General features: G+C 37.7%; 1 protein-coding gene across 5 annotated transcripts in view; it reads right to left on the bottom strand.

Moving 5' to 3' along the window:
• SPATS2 (spermatogenesis associated serine rich 2) overlaps positions 1-23,151 on the bottom strand; it is a 153,130-nt gene that overhangs the window by 97,141 nt on the left and 32,838 nt on the right. For 4 of the 5 annotated variants that reach the window (XM_043968368.1, XM_043968369.1, XM_043968367.1 and 1 more), the window contains one exon: positions 5,824-6,129. In XM_043968368.1, the coding sequence (XP_043824303.1) occupies positions 5,824-5,848 (25 nt within the window). In that variant the 5' untranslated portion in view covers positions 5,849-6,129. Of the gene's footprint in view, positions 1-5,823; positions 6,130-20,373; positions 20,395-23,151 lie in introns of those variants that run through there. The other variant, XM_043968370.1, reaches the window with a different exon arrangement.

Genomic DNA, 23,151 nt, shown 5'->3' with positions numbered 1-23,151 from the left:
TTGGGCTTGTGTCCAATTTATATTTTTCCTTGAGACTCTGCTTATAGCTGCTTTGACATCTTTGTCTTCTAGGTTTGTGTCTTGATTTTCCCTGTTACCATAATAACTTGTTATGATCAGGTTCTATTTTTTGCTTTTTGCTTATTTTCCCAGACTATTTCTTGATTTTGAACTTGAATATGTTAAAGCTAAGCTCTGCTACAAGGATGAAGGAGATACTGTCCCAAGCTTCAGGCCTTTCTCTGTACATTTTTTTTTTTTTTGCGGGGTAATGGGGGTTAAGTGATTTGCCCAGGGTCACACAGCTAGTAAGTGTCAAGTGTCTGAGGCTGGATTTGAACTCAGGTACTCCTGAATCCAGGGCCGGTGCTTTATCCACTGTGCTATCTAGCCGCCCCCTTCTCTGTGCATTCTTACTTCTCTTCATTTTTCTCTGTCTCTTAGGTTACAAGATTGATAAGTTATCAATAACTTGTAACTAGCAGGATACAGGACTAAATAACTAGGCTCAAAAAGTAGATGCTAATCACTTAATGTCAATTCAACAGCTCTGTAGTGGATTATTTCTGCTTTGCCTTACATTATCTAATATTTCTGCCAATAATTTTAATAAAGGTATAGATTAAACTTACAGATGGCAAAAAGATAGAAGAGATAGTTAACATATTGGATGTCAAAGTCAGGCTCCAAAAAGATCCTGACAGGCTATAGAACTGGGATGAATCTAATAAAATAAAATTTAATTCAGATAAATTTAAATTTAGGTTTTAAAAAAATAAACTTCACAAGGACAGGATAAGGGAAATTAGATGACAGTTTGTCTGGAAAAGATCTGGGTATTTTTAGTGGGCTGCAAGTTCTATGAGTCAGCAGTGGAATGAAGCTGCAAAAATAATGAATGCAGTCTTGGGCTACATTGCACAGCTTTGAGAAATAAGGAACAGTGGTCCCTTTGTAATCAAATGGTAATGGTCCTTGCCATAATCAAATCATATGTGTAGTACTACATTCAATTCTGGGCACCACTTCTTAAGAAGGATGTTTATAAGCCAGAGCATCTAGAGAAGAACAACTAGGATATTAAAAGGGCCTTGAATCCATGTTAGATGGCTGAACGAATGGGAACGTTTAGTCTGGAGAAATAAAGGCTCAGCCAGAATATGATACTTCCTTTCAATTATATGAAAGCCTATCAAATGGGAGAATGGTTATAAGTTTGTGCATCTAGAGTTGGAAAAGAACTTAGAGTAAAGATGAGGAAACTATGGTTCTAGGAGATTATGACTTGCCCAAGGTCACACAGGTAGAAATGTCAGAGGCAGCTAGGTGGCACAGTGGATAGAGCACCAGCCCTGGAGTCAAATTTGGCCTCAGACACTTAACACTTACTAGCTGTGTGACCCTAGGAAAGTTACTTAACCCCAATTGCCTCACCAAAAAAACACACAAAAACCCCCCCACATCTCAGAATATCATCATGTAAATGGGATAAGTAACCCAAACTACTTGTAGATATTTTGTCTAATAGATCTATTTAGCTTATATTAAAATAATTGTAGCTCTGATATTTCTAAGAGAACCTGAGGCAAAAGAGTAAATTCTTCATTATATATATATGGGTGGACAAGCTTGTAATATTAATTATATAAATGGGTAGACAAAATTGTAATATTTTATATATTTATCATATTCTTTCCAATGAGTTAGTCTATCACCACATATATCTTGGATGGGCAGTGAAGATGAACAATGAGGCAAGTCCAGAATTAAATAGGAAGAAGAAAGTGGGCTGGGTTCCATTTGGGAAATCATGCAATGTTTTTAAATGACCCTGAGCTGCACATAAAAAAAATTTCTTTTAACACCAGCATTCTCCCAGTGAGGCTTGTATAGTTACCAATAATGAATGACATAATCTTTGAAGAACTGAAACTGGTGGTAACCCAAAGCGCAATGGGGAAATACAAAGTGAGTATAAAAGCTATGGCAAATTAAAAATTATGACTTAAATTCAGTACATTGGGTAAGGAATATCATTCAGGAAACATGTTCAGAAAAGAAAACGGGCCACTCTGTAATGGTACCCACAAAATGTTAAAAGGCCTATAGTAAAGCCTCTAGCAGATAAATAAGAAGTTTTTTTGGATAATAATTATAGAGGATAAAAAGGAATACCTTGTAGCAACGGAGAGAGAAAAACACCTAGTGAAATAATAGAGCCTTTAAAATGTTAGGGTAAGGGGCAGCTAGGTGGTGGAGTGGATAGAGCACTGGCCCTGGATTCAAGAGGACCTGAGTTCAAATCCAGCCTCAGATATGTAACACTTTCTAGCTGTGTGACCCTTTGCAAATCACTTAACCCCAACTGCCTCACCCTCCCCCCAAAAATGTTAGGCTATATCATACTTTTTGGTTCTCAGATAATGCATTGAAATGATTTAGACTTGTTTGTTCCATAACTGTCTCTGATCAATTTTTTTTCTTCCCACCTCACATCCCATTAGCCCAGTACCTCAAGTGTGATTATGGTTTTAAAAAACATAGAGTCTGTACTATGACAGGTATATGATTCCTATTCAGTTCTTACTAATAATATGATAATAAATATCCCAAATAAAACTGACCTAGCCAAACATGGAAAACAAACATTGGAATAAAAAAAAAATTCAGCTTGGGGAACCTATCTGACCATCTGGATCAGCAGTAAGGCAATTTTAGGGGTTTTCTTCATAGGTACTGCTTGCAATGTACTCATCCAAAAAAAGAATGAATCCATACTCAATTCTTCTCCTTTTTTGTGGTAGCAAAGAATAGGAAACAAAGTGTATGTCTATCATCTGAGGAATGGCTAAGCAGACTACAGTAAACAAATAGGACAGAAAAATCACACTACCCTGACAAACACTGAATATGAAGAATCTAGTGAAATATGAGGGGGCTTATATGAACTGATACTAAATGAAGTAAGCAGAATCAGAGAAATAATGTACATGATGACTACAACAATGTAAATGGAAAGAAAAAACAAAACTGAATGCAATAAATGTTATGTATAGACCTGTAAAAGAAGTGAAATAATGAATCTCCTTCCTTTCACTGCAAAGGTAGGTATGAACTATTTCACAGACTGTCAAATACAATTGGTGTACTGACTGGTTTTGCTAACTGTTTTTTTCTTCCTCGTTCTTTTTAAAAATTTTATTGGAGGGATCGTTTGTTGCAGAAGGGAAGAGGGAGGGATCTATTTGGAAATGAGTGGGAAATTACAATGAAGGGCATAAATTTTAAAAAAAATTTAAACACTCAATGCTGCTGATAGAATTTTTCAATAACAAATGTTTTATAAATGCTAACTAAAATGTGAAGAAATAAGGTACTTAATTTAAAAAGGGAACCACTAAATATACTGAATTTTTCTCTGGGAAATAATGCACAAGGCACTTTTCCATTTGCAGGAAGAAAAGCATCTTGCACAATGATTCTAGCATAACTGACAAAAGAAAATTGAATTAGTGATGACCAAAGGGATACCAAATGTTGAAAAAAATCAACATTTGATATGAAAAATTTTATCATAGAAGAAAAGTCAGTTTCTTTTGGCCATTTTTATTATTCCTGAAAAAGCAGATTTCAGATATGTTCAGATTCCTTCCAAAATGAGACCAGTTTTTTGAAAAAAATAATTAAATTTTTTAATAAAAATGAAGTATGAAATAAGCAAGTTAACATTTAAAGGAGATTCTTCCTCACCCAACACAAAAGACCTGGACCTCAAACAATGTTCTGAATTAAATTTAGAATGATACCTTACAAATAATAATAGATGCTAAAATATCGAATGAATAAGAACAGATCTCTAATAACTTATTATATACCTGTCATTTCCCTGTGAATAGATTAAATTCCAACAATTTTGTTTTTTGCAGGGCAATGAGGATTAAGTGACTTGCCCAGGGTCACACAGCTAGTTAAGTGGCAAGTGTCTGAGGCTGAGGCCAGTGCTTTATCCACTAAAGTTGCAACAATTTTAACAGTATAAAATTTCTTTTAAAGTTTGTATATATGCATATTCAAGAGAAGTTTTAGTAAGGAACTACATGATCAAAACTCTTTTGGGGGCAGCTAGGTGGCACAGTGGATAGAGCACCAGCCCTGGATTCAGGAGGACCTGAGTTCAAATCCGGCCTCAGACACTTGACACTTACTAGCTGTGTGACCCTGGGCACTTAATCCCCATTGCCCCACAAAACAAAAACAAAAACAACAACAAAACAAAAAACAAAAAGCAAAACCAACCTTTTATTCCCTGTGGTAAAAAGTTTTAACAGTCAGTTAGATAATGGAGAGATGCCAGTTTTTTTTAGGACCACCCTTTTGGGGAGGAGACCAACAGCATCTACGCACACCAGTCCGCCTGCGACGCACGCCAGATTGCCTGCTGAACACTCGACTTCTGGGGTGCGAGCTTAAAAGGCAAGGAGAGAATGGAAGTGGGGCCTTTTTTCCTGCTCCGCTGGTCTCCTGGCTGCGCTGCACAGACAGACGCGGACTGGAGTTTGACTCGGCCCGGCTCTCGGTTAACAGCACGCGCTTGACTCAGTCTCTCTCCCCAAAGGTGGCCTTCGGTTTTTGGTGAGTTTTATACAGAATATAGACTAATCCTAGACTTAAGACGATTTGTATTGTATTTCTACTTTCCTATCCTTCTAATCAACATCACCTTGTGACTACCATACAATAAAAGCTCTATCTAGAAAACCAGAAGCTTCTTCCATTTATTAGTCTGGGAGATAAATTAAGGGAAAGGTTAAGTAGGGTAGATTTATGATCTAATATCCAATTTATATCTCACATCCCTATAGAGCTTGCTCCTAATCTTGCCTGATTCCTGCTGGACAAAAGGACAGACAGTTCCAAAGCAATAGGACTTTAAAAAAATGCATCTTTCCTGCTCCATTGCCTGTCTCCAAGGAGACCTCAAGACCTGTAAATACAAGCTCTTACTTTTCTTGTGTGGGTACCCTGCCTCCATCCCTCTGACAAATGCTTACTCCTTATTCAAATTAAAAAACATTTTTCAAAACATGCAATGATTCTGCCACCCCATCTTACATTAATCATAATTTGGTTTTGGGTTTTTTGCCAGGCAATGAGGGTTAAGTGACTTGCCCAGGGTCACACTGCTAGTAAGTGTCAAGTGTATGAGGCCGAATTTGAACTCAGGTCCTCCTGAATCCAGGGCTGGTGTTTTATCCACTGTGCCACCTAGCTACCCCTACATGATAAATGTATAAAGAAATAAATCTCACTCTGGTAAAAATCCTAACTGTAGAATTTTTTCTGATTTTTCTTAGAATATTCTATTTTAATCAATCATTTTTAGGCAATTAGTAAACAAAGATCTTAGTAAACAAAGATCTATGGTCTGATTTTCACAAAGAAAGGTAACAAGTAGTTTACTAAAATCATAGCAATAATAACAGAAAGATGAAATTATAGAACTATATAAGCACAATTATTAATATAAAAAGCATTAGGGGCAGCTAGGTGGTGCAGTGGATAGAGCACCGGCCCTGGAGTCAGGAGTACCTGAGTTCAAATCTGGCCTCAGACACTTAACACTTACTAGCTGTGTGACCCTGGGCAAGTCACTTAACCCCAACTGCCTCACTTAAAAAAAAAAAAAATATATATATATATATATATATATATATATATAAAAGCATTAACAAATAGTATAGCTTCTGAATAGTTTCAGAATTTGATAGTGGTTACTAATCCACAAATGTACCTTGAACAAGTTATGTCCACATGCAATCTTACCCTTTTGATTTTGTTTCTTAGACATTGTAATTTCTTTGCTTTCCACAAAAGAGTAGAAAAATATCTCTTTGCTTTGGATGAGGTCTGGTTTGTAGAATTTGATCTTGTCTTCAACTTGAAAGTAAACAATAGGAATCTGTGGTTGTAGATGGCAAATTCCACTTGCCAAGAATGAAAAGACGACTACGGTTATCAGAAATTTGCTCACTGGTTCCTGTTAGTTCTGTCCTTCTATACATCAACTTCTTGTCAGGAAGCTTGACTGTAGAAGTTCATGTCTCCTTTGTCTTTTTCCGCAGGTAGATTCTAGAGGAGAAAAAGGAAAACTAGTTAACATTCTGACAAGCTATTTCATGCAATAAAATCTCTGAAAGCCATGGATGAAATGCTTACAAGTCTTTATTAACTAAAATTTTAAAATTACCATTAAGTGAAAATCTAAATGATCAATGGGAAGATCTCCTTGCCCACCTCCATTCCCTGCCCCCCAACCACTGCCAAAAAAAGGACTTCTGGATTTATATTTAGAAATTTTTATAACAAAGAAACCATTTTTCTCATTACACAGGTTTTCTCTCTCCTAATCATCACATACCTGCACAAAACCAATTCCTCTGACCACATACTCATAATCTCAACTGAAACTTTTATTCTACATCTTCACTTGTTCTCAAATATTCTATCAGTCAATAAACATTTAATAAGTGTCTACCAAAGCACTGCAGTATAAAGGTAGTCCCCATCTTCAAGGAGCTCACAGTATAATAGTCACAAACAACTAAGTGCAAACACGTTATAGACAGGAGAAGCTGGAGATAATCAACAGAGAGAAGACACTAGAACTAAGAGGGAATGGGAAAGGCTTTTAGTGGAAGGTGTGATTTGGGAAGAAGAGGTAAGGAGGAAGGGCATTCCAAGCATGGGGGACAGTCAGTGGAAATGTTCAGAGTCAGGAAATGGATGCCTTGTGTGAGGAACAAGGAATCCAGTGGTACTGGTTCACAGAACATGTAAACGGAAGCAAGATATAAAAAGACTGGAAGTGAGGGAAGACAGTTTATGAAGGACTTTGAGTATCAAACAGAGGATTACATATTTGATCCTAAAAGTGAAAGAGAGCCATTGAACTAGGAGGGAGTAATTGTTTAGACTTCCACTTTAGAAAGATCACTTTGGAAGCTGAGTGGAGGGTGAAGTAGAGTAGGGAGAGACTTGTGGTAGACAGACTAACCAGTAGGCTATTGCAACAGTCCAGGTGTGAAGTGATGAGGGGCTGTATCATGTTTATTAATTGGTAGTCCAACTCATACCAACTGAGTATTCCCTCTAAAATATCCTCAACAAGCCTATCCCTGAAGACTTCAAGTGAAAGGGAACCAAGTCACCTATGTCCTAAGGCAGCCATCCCATTCTAGCCTTGAATAATTCTTTTTTTTTTTTTTTTGGTGGGGCAATGGGGGTTAAGTGACTTGACTAGGGTCACACAGCTAGTAAGTGCCAAGTGTCTGAGGCTGGATTTTGAACTCAGGTCCTCGTGACTCCAGAGCTGGTGCTTTATCCACTGTGCCACCTAGCTGCCCCGAATAATTCTAATTATTAGGAATTTTATCCTTATATCAAGCCTAAATCTGCCTCTCTATGAAATTTTGTAGCAGTAAAGTACTGGAAACTAAAGAAGTGTTCAACTAATGAAGAGTGTTATGGTATATGCATATAATGGGATATTATTGCACCATAAGAAATAATGAAATAGATCCTTTTAGAGGAAACTGGGAAGACCTCTATGAACTGACAAAGTAAAGTGAGCAGAACTTAAACAATTTACACAATGACAACATTATAAAGAAAAAAACAATTTTAAAAGATTTTAGATCTCTGATCAGTGCAACAATAAACCAAATGTTGGAGGACTAAAGATGAAATACACCATCAACCTCCTGCCAGAGAAGTAATGGACTGCAGAATAAGACATAATTTTTTGAATATGGCCAATGTGGGAATTTGTTTTGCTGAACTGTGCATATTTTTTAATTGTTTAACTGGGGGAAGGGGAAGTGGGAAGAACACATAGTAAAAACTTGAAAATAAACGAATGAATGAAGTTGTTTTTTATTTTTTAAACAAAGCAAGACTTAAAACTCATGAACTTAAATATTATGGGGTAAGTTAGGCCAAGAGGAATAGGAGATACTCAAGAATGAAATTCTGAAGATGATACAATACAAATTATTACAATTACATTATAATACAAAAGGAAACAATTCCAATAAGAAAAAAAGGGATTTGTTTTTAAAGAGACAAGTGAATTCACAAGAACTTAACCAAATTAGATTTTTTTTTAAATGTAAAGAAATTAGAAGTAAGGCCAAGTAAAAGGAGATTAATATAAGAGTCACATAGAGCTGGAAAAAATAGTCACAAGAATGTAAGCTCAGAATGAACTGGGGCTACAGATGATTCAGCTGAACAGAATTCTGCCGCAAGACCCTTTGTCAGTCCTCAGTCCAAAGCTTGTGAGAACTTCACCCCCTCATGTCCTGGCCATTTCTGTACTCAGGTGACCAAGATGTTCTATCAATGGCCCAAGCCTTCATCTGTAGAGCCAATTACATTAAATCTGGAGGATATTGCTCCTACCACAAAGGACAGCAATCATGATCTCAGACAAAGCAAGAGTAAAAACAGACATGATTAAAACTGGGAAACTACATTATGCTTATATAAACAATTAATATCAAAACTTGATATATAAGCACTAAATGACATAGCATCTAAATATTTAAAAGAAAAGTTAATCAAATCGCAGGAAGAAATAGATAGTAAAACAATAGTTGACAACCCCACAACATACTCATACCTATACCAATCTTACAAAAACATAAGCAAAAAAGACATTAAGGACCTGAAGATAATTTTGGAAGTTAGACATAATATCTGAATATGATTGAAAATAGAATGGATTATACAGTCAGTTCTTCTATAACTCATGTTTTAAAAACATGAATTTGTTTCAACATGACAGATATCTTGGAGAACATTTTGAGCATGTGAATTTCATGTGTGTTTCTGCTTGATTTCTTCTAAGAGAAGCAACAAGAATGCCCAAAATTGCATATACCACTTCACAATCACTCACAAGCAGCAGCCCTTCCAGTGCCCATTTCCACAAGCACACATCATATCCTTTGCCTTAAAAAAGGCAAAGTGCGATATTCCTTGTACATCTCCTGGTACAGTAAGAGCTATAGGTGGAGGAGGCCTGGTCTGAACTTTAGGAAGTCTCCTCCCCAGACCCCAATACCTGAAGTTTACACTTGTCCAATTTGTTTTACAGAAGGCCAGGGACAGCTACCATTTTTATTGCTTATTTCTTAACCATTTAACATGTATAAAAACCGAGGTACCATTTTTATTAGGTTCCTATGGTTTTGTGTGTGTGTGTGTGTGTGTGTGTCTGTGAGACTGATGAAGTACTGTGCCTCTAAACCCATTTTCCCCATAAGCTCTGGTTTGCATTGTGGAATTTTACATAGTGTGTTGCATTTCTGAAAATGTGTACATCTCATAGCAGAACTGACTACAACTATTTCTTAGTTGTGTATGCCACACTCATAAAAACTGACCATAAAAACCTCATAAATGCTGAAAAGCAGAAATATTAAATGCATCCTTTCTGTACAATACAAATTATTTTCAATAAAGAAATAATTAAAAATAATTGGAGACTAAATAATTTAATTCTTAAGAATAGGTGGATCTAAGAACAAATCAGTGAAATACATGATTTCAAAGAAAATGACAACAGTGAGACAATATACCAAAACTTTTGGGATTGAGTCAAAGCACCTCCCGGGAAAAATGTGTATTTCTATGTACTTTCATCAACAAAAATGAGAAATACAGAACAATAAATTGTGTGCAAAACTAAAATATCTATAAAAGTAACAAATAAAAATATCTGAACAAAACACTAAAATAGAATTCTGAAAATCAAAGAGATTAACAAATCTGAAACAAAAAATAAAACACCCAATGAATTAATAAATAAAAGAACTACAGTCAAAAAATGTTTCCATGGGGGGCAGAGCCAAGGTGGTGAAGGAAAGTCAATGCCTTCCCTGAGCTCTCCCCAAGACCCCTCCAAATATCTTCAAATAATGCCATAAGACAATTCCTGGAGCAGCAGAACCCACAAAAATACAGTGAAATTATTTCTAGTCAAAGAAAACTTAGAAGGTCAGCAGAAAAGGTCTGTTATGGGGCAGCTAGGTGGCACAGTGGATAGAGCACCGGCCCTGGAGTCAGGAGGACCTGAGTTCAAATCTGACTTCAGACATTTAACACTTACTAGCTGTGTGACCCTTGGCAAGTCACTTAATCCCAATTGCCTCACTAAAAAAAAAAAAAATTCTTAAAAGAAAAGGTCTGTTATACCTGTGTGAGCAAAAAGCACAGCTCAGTGCAGGCCATGCCAGTGCAGACCCAGCCCCAGTGCAGAACCAACATCAGGCCACAGCAAACCAGGGGCAGGCCTTGGGAGCCTCTGAATCAGCAGAGGCAGCAACTGCTTCTGGAACTCAGCCCACAGACAGCAAAGGGGAGGTCAAACAATTAATCAGAAGGGGATTACAGGGATCTCTTTGCCAGCACTTAGGCAAGACTCTGTTGTTATGCCCATACTCAGATCCAGGTCACAGTCTTGGAGGGCAGTCCCAGGTTGGGGAGGAGCACAAGTACATAAGTGTTTGCAGCCGCAGCGGAAACAGGACTCTGTTCAGAGGTCCAGGGCAAAAAAGTAGGCCTGTGGTTGCTTGCAGACCAGAGCACAGGCCAGGAGAGTGGTAAACATACCTATCCTTAAATCATACCACCTTGGAAGAACTAAAAACTTACACAAATTCCTAGAAGCATGTCTGAAAACAGCTGCACAAACCCCCTGAAGCTTGGAACAGTATGCCCTCCACCCTGGAAGCAGTGCCATACTTTAACAAAGAGTTAAAAGTCAAGAAATAGGCTAGGAAAAGGAGCAAACAGAAAAAAATGCTGACCATAGAAAGCTTCTTTAGTGAACAAGGAAGATCAAAATACAGCCTAAGAAGAAGATAACAATGTCAAAGCTCCTACATCCAAAGCTTCCAAGAAAAATATGAATTGGTCTTAGGTCATAGAAGGGCTCATAAAGAACTTCGAAAATAAAGTAAGATGGGTAGAAGAAAAATGGAAAGAGAAATGAGAATGATGCAAGAAAATCATGAAAAAAAAAAAAGTCAACAGCTTGGTAAAAGAGACACAAAAAAAAATACTGAAGAAAAAAAAACACCTTAAAAAACAGACTGGGGGCAGCTAGGTGACACAGTAGATAAAGCACCGGCCCTGGAGTCAGGAGTACTTGAGTTCAAATCCAGCCTCAGACACTTAACACTTACTAGCTGTGTGACCCTGGGCAAGTCACTTAACCCCAATTGCCTCACTAAAAAAAAAAAAAAAAAAAAAAGACTAGTTCAAATGGTAAAAGAAGTACAAAAAGCCAAAGAGGAAAAGAATGCCTTGAAAAGTCAAACTGGCCAAATGGAAAAGGAGGTACAAAAGCTCTCTGAAGAAAATAACTCCTTAAAAATTAGGATTGAGCAAGTGGGAGCTAATGACTTGATGAAAAATCAAGAAACAATAAAGAAAAACCAAAAGAATGAAAAGATAGGAGGGAATGTGAAATATCTCCTTGGAAAAACAACTGACCTGGAAAATAGATCCAGGAGAGAGAATTTGAAAATTATTGGACCAAGAGCCATGATCAAAAAAAGAACCCAGACATCATCTTACCAAGAAATTGTCAGAGAAAATTGCCCTGATATTCCAGAACCAGAAGGTAAAAGAGAAATTGAAAAAATCCACTGATCACCTCCTGAAAGCGATACTAAAATGAAAACTTCCAGGAATATTAATGTCAAATTCCAGAACTCCCAGATCAAGGAGAAAATACTGCAAGCAGCTAGAAAGAAACAATTCAAGTATTGTGGAGCCACAGATCTACCAGCTTCTACATTAAAGGATCTAAGGGCTTGGAATAGATATTCCAGAGGGCAAAAGAACTGGGATTACAACCAAGAATCACCTACCCAGCAGAAGTGAGTATAATCCTTCAGGGGGAAAAAATTCAATGAAAGAAAGGACTTTCAGGCATTCATGATGAAAAGACCTGAGCTGAATAGAAAATTTGACTTTCAAATACAAGACTGTAGAGAAGCATAAAAAGGTAAACAGAAGGGTCAGCTAGGTGGTGCAGTAGATAGAGCACCGGCCCTGGAGTCAGGAATACCTGAGTTCAAATCTGGCCTCAGACACTTAACACTTACAAGCTGTGTGACCCTAGGTAAGTCACTTAACCCCAATTGCCTCACCAAAAAAAAAAAAAAAAAAAAAAAGGTAAACAGGAAAAGAAACCATAAGGGATATTAAAAGCTTAAACTATTTATATTCCTACATGGGAAGATGATACTTGTAACTCATAAGAACTTTCTCATTATTAGGGCAAGTGGATGGAGTATATTTAGATAGTGAGCACAGCTGTGAGTTGAATATGAAGGGATGATATTTTTAAAAAAATAAAATTAAGGGGTGAGAGAGGAATGCACTGGTAGATAGGGAAAGAGATAGGTGAAACAGGGTAAAGTATCGCACATAAAAGAAAAAAAAGTTTATACAGTAGAGGGGAAGATGGGGGAGGTGCTGGGGAGTGAGGGAACCTTACTCTCATCAGAACTGGCTCATACACATTCAATTGGGTATAGTGATCTGCCTTAGCCTGCAGGAAAGTAGGAGGGGAAAGGGATAAGGGGGAGGGGGAGGTGATAGAAGGGAGGGCAGATTGGGGGAGGTGGCAGTCAGAAGCTAAATACCTTTGAGGGAAAGGGTGAAAGTAGATAGAGAATAGAGTAAATGACATGGGGAGGGAGTAGGATAGAGGGAAATTCAGTTCGCAATAGTAACTGTGAAATGATGAGCAGGATGCTATCAGAAAAACCTGGAAAAACTTACATGAGCTGATGCAAAGTGAGATGTACTGTATACAAAGTAACAGTAATATTGTAAGATGATCAGCTGTAAATGGCTTGGCTATTCTCAGCAATGCAATGATCCAAGACAACTCTGAAGGACTTATAAAAAATGCAATCCATCTCTAGAGAAAGAACTGATGGTGTCTGAATTCAGATTGAAGCATAATTTTTTTAGTTTCTTTTTCTTAAATTTTTTTTTGGTCTGTTTTCTTTTAGAAACTGACTAATAAGGAAATGTTTTTCATGACTACACATGCATATTGAATTGCTTGCGTTCTTGGGGGGTGGGGCAGGAGGGAGGAAGAGAATTTGGAACATAAAGTTTAAAATGGATGTTAAAATTGTTTTTACATGTAATTGGGAGGGAAATAAAATTCTAAATAAATGGGGGGAAAATGTTTCCATGAAGCAGCTTCAACAACTTAACTTTATAACAATTATAAATAAATGTTAAAATTTTTCTGGACAATGCCAGCATTTGGATTTTTAAAAACTTTTTTTTATTGATAGTGATTAAATGATGTTTGTAGCATTTTTATTATATAATAGATTCCAGGGGCAGCTAGGTGGTGGAGTGGATAGAGCACCAGCCCTGGATTCAGGAGAACCTGAATTCAAATCTGGCCTCAGACACTTAACACTTACTAGCTGTGTGACTATGGGCAAGTCGCTTAACCCCAATTGCCTCACACACACAAAAAACTGATTCCATGTGTTCACTATCCTTTCTGATTGTCTTACATGCAAATACATGTTTTTTTAGTGTTGTTTAAAAAATTATTCATGATACAGAGGTGGAAAGCTTCTGAATAGTCTACAAAGGCCTTTTATTTCCTAATGTGGAAACACATTTTTTCTAACATTTTTCACTTTCCTCTCTGGGTTAGATGTAGGGTGAAGAAAACAAAACAAAAGCAGCTATATAAATGACTACCTACATCAACATAACTAAAATGAAAAATAAGAGGCAAAACTCTGGTGAAGTACAATTGTCAATGTCCATACAATACTGTTAAAGATAAAGGGCACACATCAACTGGGGAATGGCTGAGCAAGTTGTGGTATATGAATGTAATGGAATACTATTGTGTTGCAAGAAACGATGAGCAGGTAGATTTCAGAGAAACCTGGAAGGACCTGTATGAACTGATGACGAGTGAGATGAATAGAACCAGGAGAACATTGTACACAGTATCAACAACATTATGTGTTGATCAACTGTGATAGACTTGATTCTTCTCACCAATGCAATGGTCCAAGATAGTTCCAATGGACTCATGATGGAAAATGCTCTCCAAATCCAGAAAAAAAACGAACTGTGGAATCTAGATGCAGATTGAACCATACTATTACTATTGTTTTTTGTTGTTGGCTGTTTTTCTTTTCTGAGGTTTGTCCTTTTTGCTCTGATTCTTCTCTCATAACATGACTAATGCGGAAATATGTTTAATGTGATTGAACATATATAACCTATATCAGATTGCTTGCTGTCATGGGGAGGGGGGAGGGAGAAAAATTTGAAACTAGAAATCTTATAAAAATAAATGTTGAAAACTATCTCTAAATGCAACTGGAAAATAGTAAAATGTTTATATGGAAAAAAATTTTTAATAATTTTTTTAAAAGATAAAGGGTACATTCCTTATCAATCAATAAACTGTTTTCACAGAATTTACTCTGTAGAGGAGTTTGAAGTTTTGGTGCAAAGTTCCTAATGTGCCAAAATGAAATGTATCATTAATGTTTTGGGGGGCTTGGGGTTTTTTGGTTTTTAGTGAGGCAACTGGGGTTAAGTGACTTGCCCAGGGTCACACAGCTAGTAAGTGTTAAGTGTCTGAGGCTGGATTTGAACTCAGGTCCTCCTGACTCCAGGGCCGGTGCTCTATCCACTGCACCACCTAGTTGCCCCCATTAATGTTTAGAAAATAAAAATAAATGAGCATTTGCAGGAATTCTTTTCTGCCATTCTTCTACTATCACAATAAAAGCAGAAAGGCATGATCAGGCTTATTGGACATTCTGTATTTTTATTTATTTCATGAGTTGCCTTGGCCAAAGAATTTAAACCCCTACCAGCCAACCTCCTGGTGGTATACCTCTCCATTCATAGCTAGACTCATTCTTGGACAGCAAATTCAATCTGTTGCTCAGACTATACTTGAAGCCTTTCCAGCCTGGAAAAACTACCAGAGCTTACATTAAAGCTGCTGTCATATTTTAGACAGGAGAAGGACTGTTCCATTATATCTATGCAGGAATGATTTAGGCAGCAGAATGTAGGACCTATTTGTGTGTGTTCAGTGGAAGTGAGTGAGAGAAGAATGGTATGAGGAGGTTACCAAGCAGGGTAGTCCTAGAGCCTAGGCCACAGCAAGAAAGAGGCCAGCAACACTCAGCTCAGGATAGCCCTTTAGAAAGAAAGAGGTCCTATGCAACTCCCAGTGGAGGACAAACCCGGAGTCCCAGAAGGAGATAGGTACAGACCTTTCTGGTCATAGTAGGAGACAGATTCCAAGCAACTGCCATGCACAAATTCCTAACTCAGAAACACAATCTACACATAAAAGTAAACAGAAAACAGTGTACAAAACAGTTAAGAAATAATACTTTGGATTGAGCAGAAGTCCACAGAGCAAACCTAGAAGAGAATAACTCCATAAGTGCAAGTAGAGCCTCAGAGAAAATAATGTTCTGAACACCAAAAAACATAAAAATATCCAGAAGAAATTAAACAAGAGATACAAAACAGAATAGCCAGGGAGGAAAAAATGGCAAAGAGAATTGATACCTTAGAACAGATAGTATTAAACCTTACCTAAGAACTGAACTCCCTGAAATTAAAATGAGCCAAATAGGAAACAATGATTCAATGAGACAATAAATATTAAAATTTAAAAATTAAGAAATCATAAATGAGGGAACAAAGATGGCAGATAAGCGGCCACCATTCAGCTGAACTTTCCTAACATGCTCCTCCAAACAACTTTAAAATAATACTTCAGTGGAACCAAGATGGCAGAGGAAAGACAGTGAGCTCTCAAACTCACGACACAATCGCTCCAAAAAACATCCAAATAATGCCATAGGAAAATGCCTGGAGCAGCAAAACTCACAGAAGAATGTGCTGAAATCATCTTCTAACCAAGAACAGCTTGGGAGGTCAGAAGGAGGGAGCTGCTGTGCAGGAGCCCAGCCCAACCCCACAGTCACACTGACACAGATCCAGTCCCAGGAAGGCCTCACCAGAGGAGACCCCCAGAGCCTCTGAATCAGCTGAAACACCAGTGTTGTCTGGAACTAAGCTCACAGTCTGGTGAGAGGGCTGAGCCCTGGGCAGGGGGGAGACTACAGGGGTCTATGCTGGTGCTGAGGCAGAACTTGGGTCTTTCACCCCTGCTGGGAACCAGGAGGAAGGCTTGAATAGCAGTGGGCAGGTGGGGGAGGGGCACAGGCTCATCAGAGCTAACAACCACAACACACAAAGCTGGTTGATTAGCAAGTTGGTCTGGGGTTATCTAAGGACCAGGGAACAGGCCAGGTGAGTGAAGAACCTGATCCTCCTTAATTCATACCCCCAGGACTTCTGAAGCTTGGGATACTGCAGCCAGGAAACAGTGCCCCACTTTAAGGAGCTAAAAGTCAAGTAAAAGAAAGGCAAGATGACCAGACAGAGAAAGGTGAGGACCATAGAAAGTTTCTTCAATAACAAGGAAGACCAAGGGGTACCCTCAGAGGAAGATGTCAGCATCAGGGCCCCGATATCTAAAGCTTCCAAGAAAAATATGAATTGGTCTCAGGCCATAGAGGTGCTCAAAAAGGACTTTGAAGATAAAGTTAGAGAGGTAGAGGAAAAAATGGAAAGAGAAATGAGGGTGATGCAGGAAAGACATGAGAAAAAAGTCAACAGCTTGAAAAGCCAAATGGAAAAGCTTTCTGATGAAAATAATTGCCAAAGAATGAGGATTGAACAAATGGAAGCCAGTGACTTTATGAGAAACCAAGACACAATAAAGCAAATCCAAATAAATAAAAAAATAGAGGGCAATGTGAAATATCTTCTGGGAAAAACTGCTGACCTGGAAAATAGGTCCAGGAGAGATAATTTGAAAATTATTGGTCTACCTGAAAATCATAATCAAGGAAAGAGCTTAGACATCATCTTCCAAGATATTCTCAGGGAAAACTGCCCTGAAATTCTAGAAGCAGCAGCTAAAATAGAAATTGAAAGAATCCACCGATCACCTCCAGACAGAGATCCCAAAAGGAAAACTCCTAAGAATATTATAGCCAAATTCTAGAGCTCTCAGGTCAAGGAGAAAATATTGCAAGCTGCCAAAAAGAAAGAATTCTAGTACTGTGGAGCCCCAGTCAGGATAACACAGGATCTAGCAGCTTCTACATTAAAGGACTGGAGGGCATGGAATATGATATTCCAGAAGGCAAAGGAAATGGGATTACAACCAAGAATCACCTACCCAGCAAAACTCAGCATAATCTTTCAGCAGAAAAAAAAAGCCTTTAATGAAAAAGAGGACTTTCAGATATTTGTGATGAAAAGACCTGAACTGAATGGTAAATTTGACTTTCAAATGCAAGACCCTAGAGAACTATAAAAAATTGGAGTTGGGGGACATACCTGGGATCATACAGTGGGTGACTATCTTGTGTCTGAGGCCAGGTTTTGGCTGGGATCCCCCTGGGTCCAGGGGTGGTGCTTTGTCCACTGTGTCACCTAGCTGCCCCATGATGACATCCTTAGGGCTAAATTGAGGGGTGAGTGGAATGGTAAAATCCTACATGAAAGAAACAGGAAAAGGCTTATGGAGTGGGGGAAGAGATGGGAGAGGAATAGGGCAGTAAATGAATTTTACACTCATCAGAAAAGGCTCAAGGAGGGACTAACACACACACCCAACTGGGTGGAGTAATCTGTTTAATCTGGGCAGTAAATGAGCCTAACATTCATCAGAACTGGCTCAAAGACCTCAATCTCATTAGAATTGGCTCAAGGAGGGAATAATATACACACTCAATTGGGTGGCATAATCTCTCTAACCCTGCAGGAAAATAGGAGGGGAAGGGGATAAAGAGAGAGGGGCAAAAGAAGAAAGGGCAGAGTGGGGGAGGGGACAGACAGAAGCAAATCCCTTTTGAAGAGTGATAGGATGAAAGATGGATAATAGAATAAATATCATGGGGAAGGGAATAGGATGGAAGGCAAACAGTCAACAATAGTAATCATGAAAAAGAGAAAAGGGGGGAAAATTGTACAAAAAATATTTATAGCAACTCTTGGTGGAGGCTAAGAATTGAGAATCAAGGGAATGTCCATCAATTGAGGAATGATGGAAAAAGCTGTGCTATATGATTGTGGTGGAATGGTCATGTGCTATAGGAAATGACAAACAGGATGATCCCTGAAAAACCTGGAAAGACTAATGAACATCAATGTATAGTGAAGTGAGCAGAGTTGGGAGGACATTGTGCGTAGTGACAGCAATATTGTTTTCAATGATCAAATGTGAATGACTTAACTACTCTCAGCAATGCAATGATCCAAGACAATCCCAAGGAACTAATGAGGAAGCTTACCCCATAGAAAGAACTGATAAAAAGAACACTTGTGGATTGTACATATATAACCTGGTTCGATCTTGTGGAGGGGGGAGGAAAGGGAGGGAGAAAAATTTGGAACTCTAAATCTTAGGAAAATGAATGTTGAAAACTACCCTTACATGTAACTGGAAAAAATAAAATAAATGTTTGTTGCTAAATAATAAAATAATAGTAATAATAATACTTCAATCAAAATTTGGAGTGGCAGAGCCAGCAAAAAGTCAGAGTGAGATATTCTTATTTGCTAAGAAAACTTGAAAGATAGGTAGGAAAAGTCTGTAACACTAGGGTAGAGGCCTGTCCAGAGCCCACAGAGCAATGACAACAGCAGCTGCAGTAGCAGCAGCAGCAGCTTCAGGAACTCTCAGCCCAGAAACATGAGAGAGTCAGACAACTGGTCAGAAAGAGATTACTAGGGACCCTCTGCTGGCATTGAGTAAAGCTAATACTGACTGGCAACTCTATTGCCCACTGGAGAGAAGCACTGTCACATGTCAACAAGGAACCTGGTCAAAATAGTGAAACAGAGAAGAATGAAAGTACTTATGGCTGCAAGGGATCAGGATCCTTTTCCTGGGTAAAGACTGAGAGCACAGACCAGGAAAGGAGTAATCATACAACTCCCCAGATCACACTACCTTGGAAGCACAGAAAACTTGCAGATCAACAGAACTGGTTCTGAAAAAAGTATCATAAGAAAACCTAAAATTTGGCACTGTCCCTCCCCACCCCAGGTGAGCAGAGCTCAACTTTAACATAAATCTCAAAGTCAAGAAATAGGCTGGAAAAATTAGCAAACAAACAAAAAGAAATGACCATAAAAGGTACTACAGTGGCAGGAAAGACTAAGACATAAACTCAGGAGAATACAGCAATGTAAAAACAGCTACCAAAAAACCCCCCAACACCAAAAACTGAAAACAGAAACAAAACCTCAAAGAAAAATGCTAATTGGCCCTACGCCCAACAAGAATTCCTAAGAGTTAAAGAAAGAGGGGTAGAGGGAAAATTAAGAAATGAGAGCAATGCAAGAAAATTATGAAAAGAGAATTAACAGCTTAGTAAAAGAGACATAAAAAATACAAATAAAAATAATACCTTTAAAAAGGTAATTGGAGGGGCAGCTAGGTGGCGCAGTGGATAGAGCACCGGCCCTGGAGTCAGGAGTACCTGAGTTCAAATTCGGCCTCAGACACTTAACACTTACTAGCTGTGTGGCCCTGGGCAAGTCACTTAACCCCAACTGCCTCACTAAAAATAAAAAAAAAATTTTTTTAATTAAAAAAAAAAATTAAAAAAGGTAATTGGAGGTGTAGCTAGGTAGCACAATGGATAAAGCACCAGCCCTGGATTCAGGACTACCTGAGTTCAAATCAGGCCTCAGACATTTGACTAGCTGTGTGACCCTGGGCAAGTCACTTAACTCTCATTGCCCCACAAAAACAAAAACAAAAACAAAGATAGTTGATAACTGGCCTAATAATGATAAAAGAGGTAGAAAAATTCACTGAAGCAGAATAGGCCGAATGGAAAAAAAAATGCCTTAAAATTAGAATTGGGAGGGAAGGAAGAGAGGGAGAAAAATTTGGAACTCAAAATCTTATAAAAACAAATGTTGAAAACTATCTTTATATGTAACTGGAAAAATACTATTAAGATAGAAAAATTAGAATTGGGTAACTGAAAGCTAATAACTCTGTGAGACATCAAGAAATAATAAAACAAAGTCAAAAGAATGAAAAAATAGAAGAAAATGTGAAATATCTCATCAGAAAAACAACTGACCTGGAAAACAGACCGAGAAATAGACTACTTGAAAGCCATGATGAAACAAATAATTTAGATATCATATTTTAAGAAATTATCAAGGAAAACTGACCTGATATTCTAGAACCAGAGGGCAAAATAGAAATTGAAAGAATATATTCATCACCTCCTTAAAAGAGATCCCAAAATGAAAACTCCCAGGAATATTATAGCCAAATTCCAGAGCACCTATGGTAAAAGAGAAAATACTTCAAGCATCCAGAAAGAAACAATTCAAATATGATAGAGTAACAGTCAGGATCATACTTTAAGGAACAGAGAGCCTGGAATATAATATCCTAGAAGGCAAAAGAACTAGAATTACAACTAAGAATAGTTTATCCTGCAAAAGTGAACATAATCCTTCAGAGGGAAAAAACTGACATTTAATAAGAGAAATTTCACAAATTCATGATGAAAAGACCAGAGCTCAATAGAAAGTTTTACTTTCAAACACAAAACTCAAGCAAAAAAAAGGGAAACATGAAGGAGTAATCACTCAGGTCTCAAAAAAGTTGAAATGTTTACATTCCTATATGGGAAGATGATACATGTAATTCCTAAGAATATCATTATTAGGGTGGTAAAATAAATTTACATAGACAAAGTGCATGGATGTCAGTCAATTATGTTGTAATAATCTCCAAAAAAAATGAAAGGATGAGAAAGAAGAATGCACTGGGAAAAGGGAACAAAGAGGTAGAATAGGGAAAATTTTCTCACATAAAAGAAGGTTACCCCTGGCAAGTCATTTAACCCCATTGCCCCATAAAAAATAAAATAAAATAAAATAAAAAATGAAAAAAAAAAAAGGTTACAAGGAAAAACTTTTACAATGGAGGGGAAATGGAGAAAAGGGGTGGCACGCAATACCTGAAAACCACTCTCATTGGAATTGATTCATAGAGGGAAAAATACACATACACACCCTCAGTTATGTATAGAAATGTAACTTAGGGGCAGCTACGTGGTGCAGTCAATAGAGTACTGGCCCTGGATTCAGGAGGACCTGAGTTCAAATCCAGCCTCAGACACTTGACACTTACAAGCTGTGTGACCCTGGGCAAGTCACTTAACCCCAATTGCCTCACCAAAAAAAAAGAAAAGAAAAGAAATGTAACTTACCCAATAAGAATATAGAAGAAAAGGGGATAAATGAAAGAATGGTGGTGGTAGTGGTAAAAGGGAGAATGATAAAGGGGAAGGCAGATTAAGATTAAGTAAGGCAGTGATTATATATAGACTTTTGAGCAGGGACAGGATAAAGAGAAAGAAACAGAAGATAATGGGATGGAGGAAAATACACAGTAATCATAACTGTGAATGTGAATATGAAAAGCTCACCTATAAAATGGAAGCAGAGAACAGACTAGATCAGAAACCAGAATCCAACAATATATTATTTACAAAAGACACACTAGAAAAACAGAAAGACAAACAGTTAAAATAAAGGACTAGAGTAGAATCTGTTTTACCTAAATTTTTAAAAGGCAGGCATAACAATCATAATCTCAGGCAAAGCAAAGACAAAAATACTTAATTAAAATCAGGGAAATTACATTTTACTAAACGGAACCACAATGAATACTGAAAAATTTTACAGCAAGTTTTTTTTAATAAATGCCTCATTTCTCAAATGTATACTGAGTACAGAACTGAACCAAATTTATAAAAAATAAAAGCCATTCCCCAACTAAGTAGTCAAAGAATAAAAACAGAAAGTTTTCCGAAGAAGAAATCAAAGTTATCTATAGTCATGTAAAAAAAAAATGCTCTAAATCACTATTGATTAGAGAAAGGCAAATGAACTCTGAAGTACCACCTCACACCTATCAGAAATGACAAATGGGGGAAGGGATGAGGGAAAAACAGATAAACTGACAAACTGTTAGAGGAATAGGGAACAGATCCAAACATCCCAGAGAACAATTTGGAACCAGGCCCAAAGGGTTATAAACATGTGTATCCCTTTGACCCAGCAATAACACCACTAGATCTACATCTCAAAAAGAGATTTTTTTTTAAAAAGGAAAAGGATCTCTATGTACAAAAATATTAATAGCAGCTCTCTGTGGTGGCAAAGAATTGGACATCAAGGAGATTCTCATCATTTGGGGAATAGCTAAACAAGTTGTGGCATATGATATGGGAGTACACTTTGCTATAATGATGAGGGGGGTAGTTTCAGAAAAACATGGCAAGACCTATATGAACTGATACAAAATGAAGTGAGAAGCATCACAAGATCATTGTGCCCCATAATAGCAATGTAGTAATGATGATCAACTGTGAAAGACTTGGCTATTCTGATCAATACAATGATACAAAACAATTCCAAAGGCCTCATGATGAAAAAATGCTATCCACTTCCAGAGAGAGAACTGATGAACTCTGAGTGTAAACTAAAGTATAATTTTCTCACTTTGTTTTTCTTGCTTTTTTAAAAAATATGGCAAGGGGCAGGTAGGTGGCGCAGTGGACAGAGCACCCGCCCTGGAGTCAGGAGGACCTGAGTTCAAATCCGGCCTCAGACACTTAACACTTACTAGCTGTGTGACCCTAGGCAAGTCACTTAACCCCAATTGCCTCACTAAAAAAAAAAAAAGAAAGAAAAAAAAATATGGCTAATATGGAAATATGTTTTGCATGATTTCACATGTAAAATCACTATCGTATTGTTTGCCCTTTTCAGTGGGTGTGGGAAGGGGGTAAGAGAGAATTTGGAACTCAAAATTTAAAAAGAAAAGAATGTTAAAAATAAATAATTGAGGGGCAACTAGGTGGCGCAGTGGATAGAGCACCAGCCCTGGAGTCAGGAGTACCTGGGTTCAAATCCGGCCTCAGACACTTA

The sequence above is a fragment of the Dromiciops gliroides genome, chromosome 5 (assembly GCF_019393635.1).
Source record: "Dromiciops gliroides isolate mDroGli1 chromosome 5, mDroGli1.pri, whole genome shotgun sequence".
Taxonomy (NCBI): Eukaryota; Metazoa; Chordata; class Mammalia; order Microbiotheria; family Microbiotheriidae; genus Dromiciops; species Dromiciops gliroides.
This window is presented reverse-complemented; position numbering and strand designations above follow the sequence as displayed.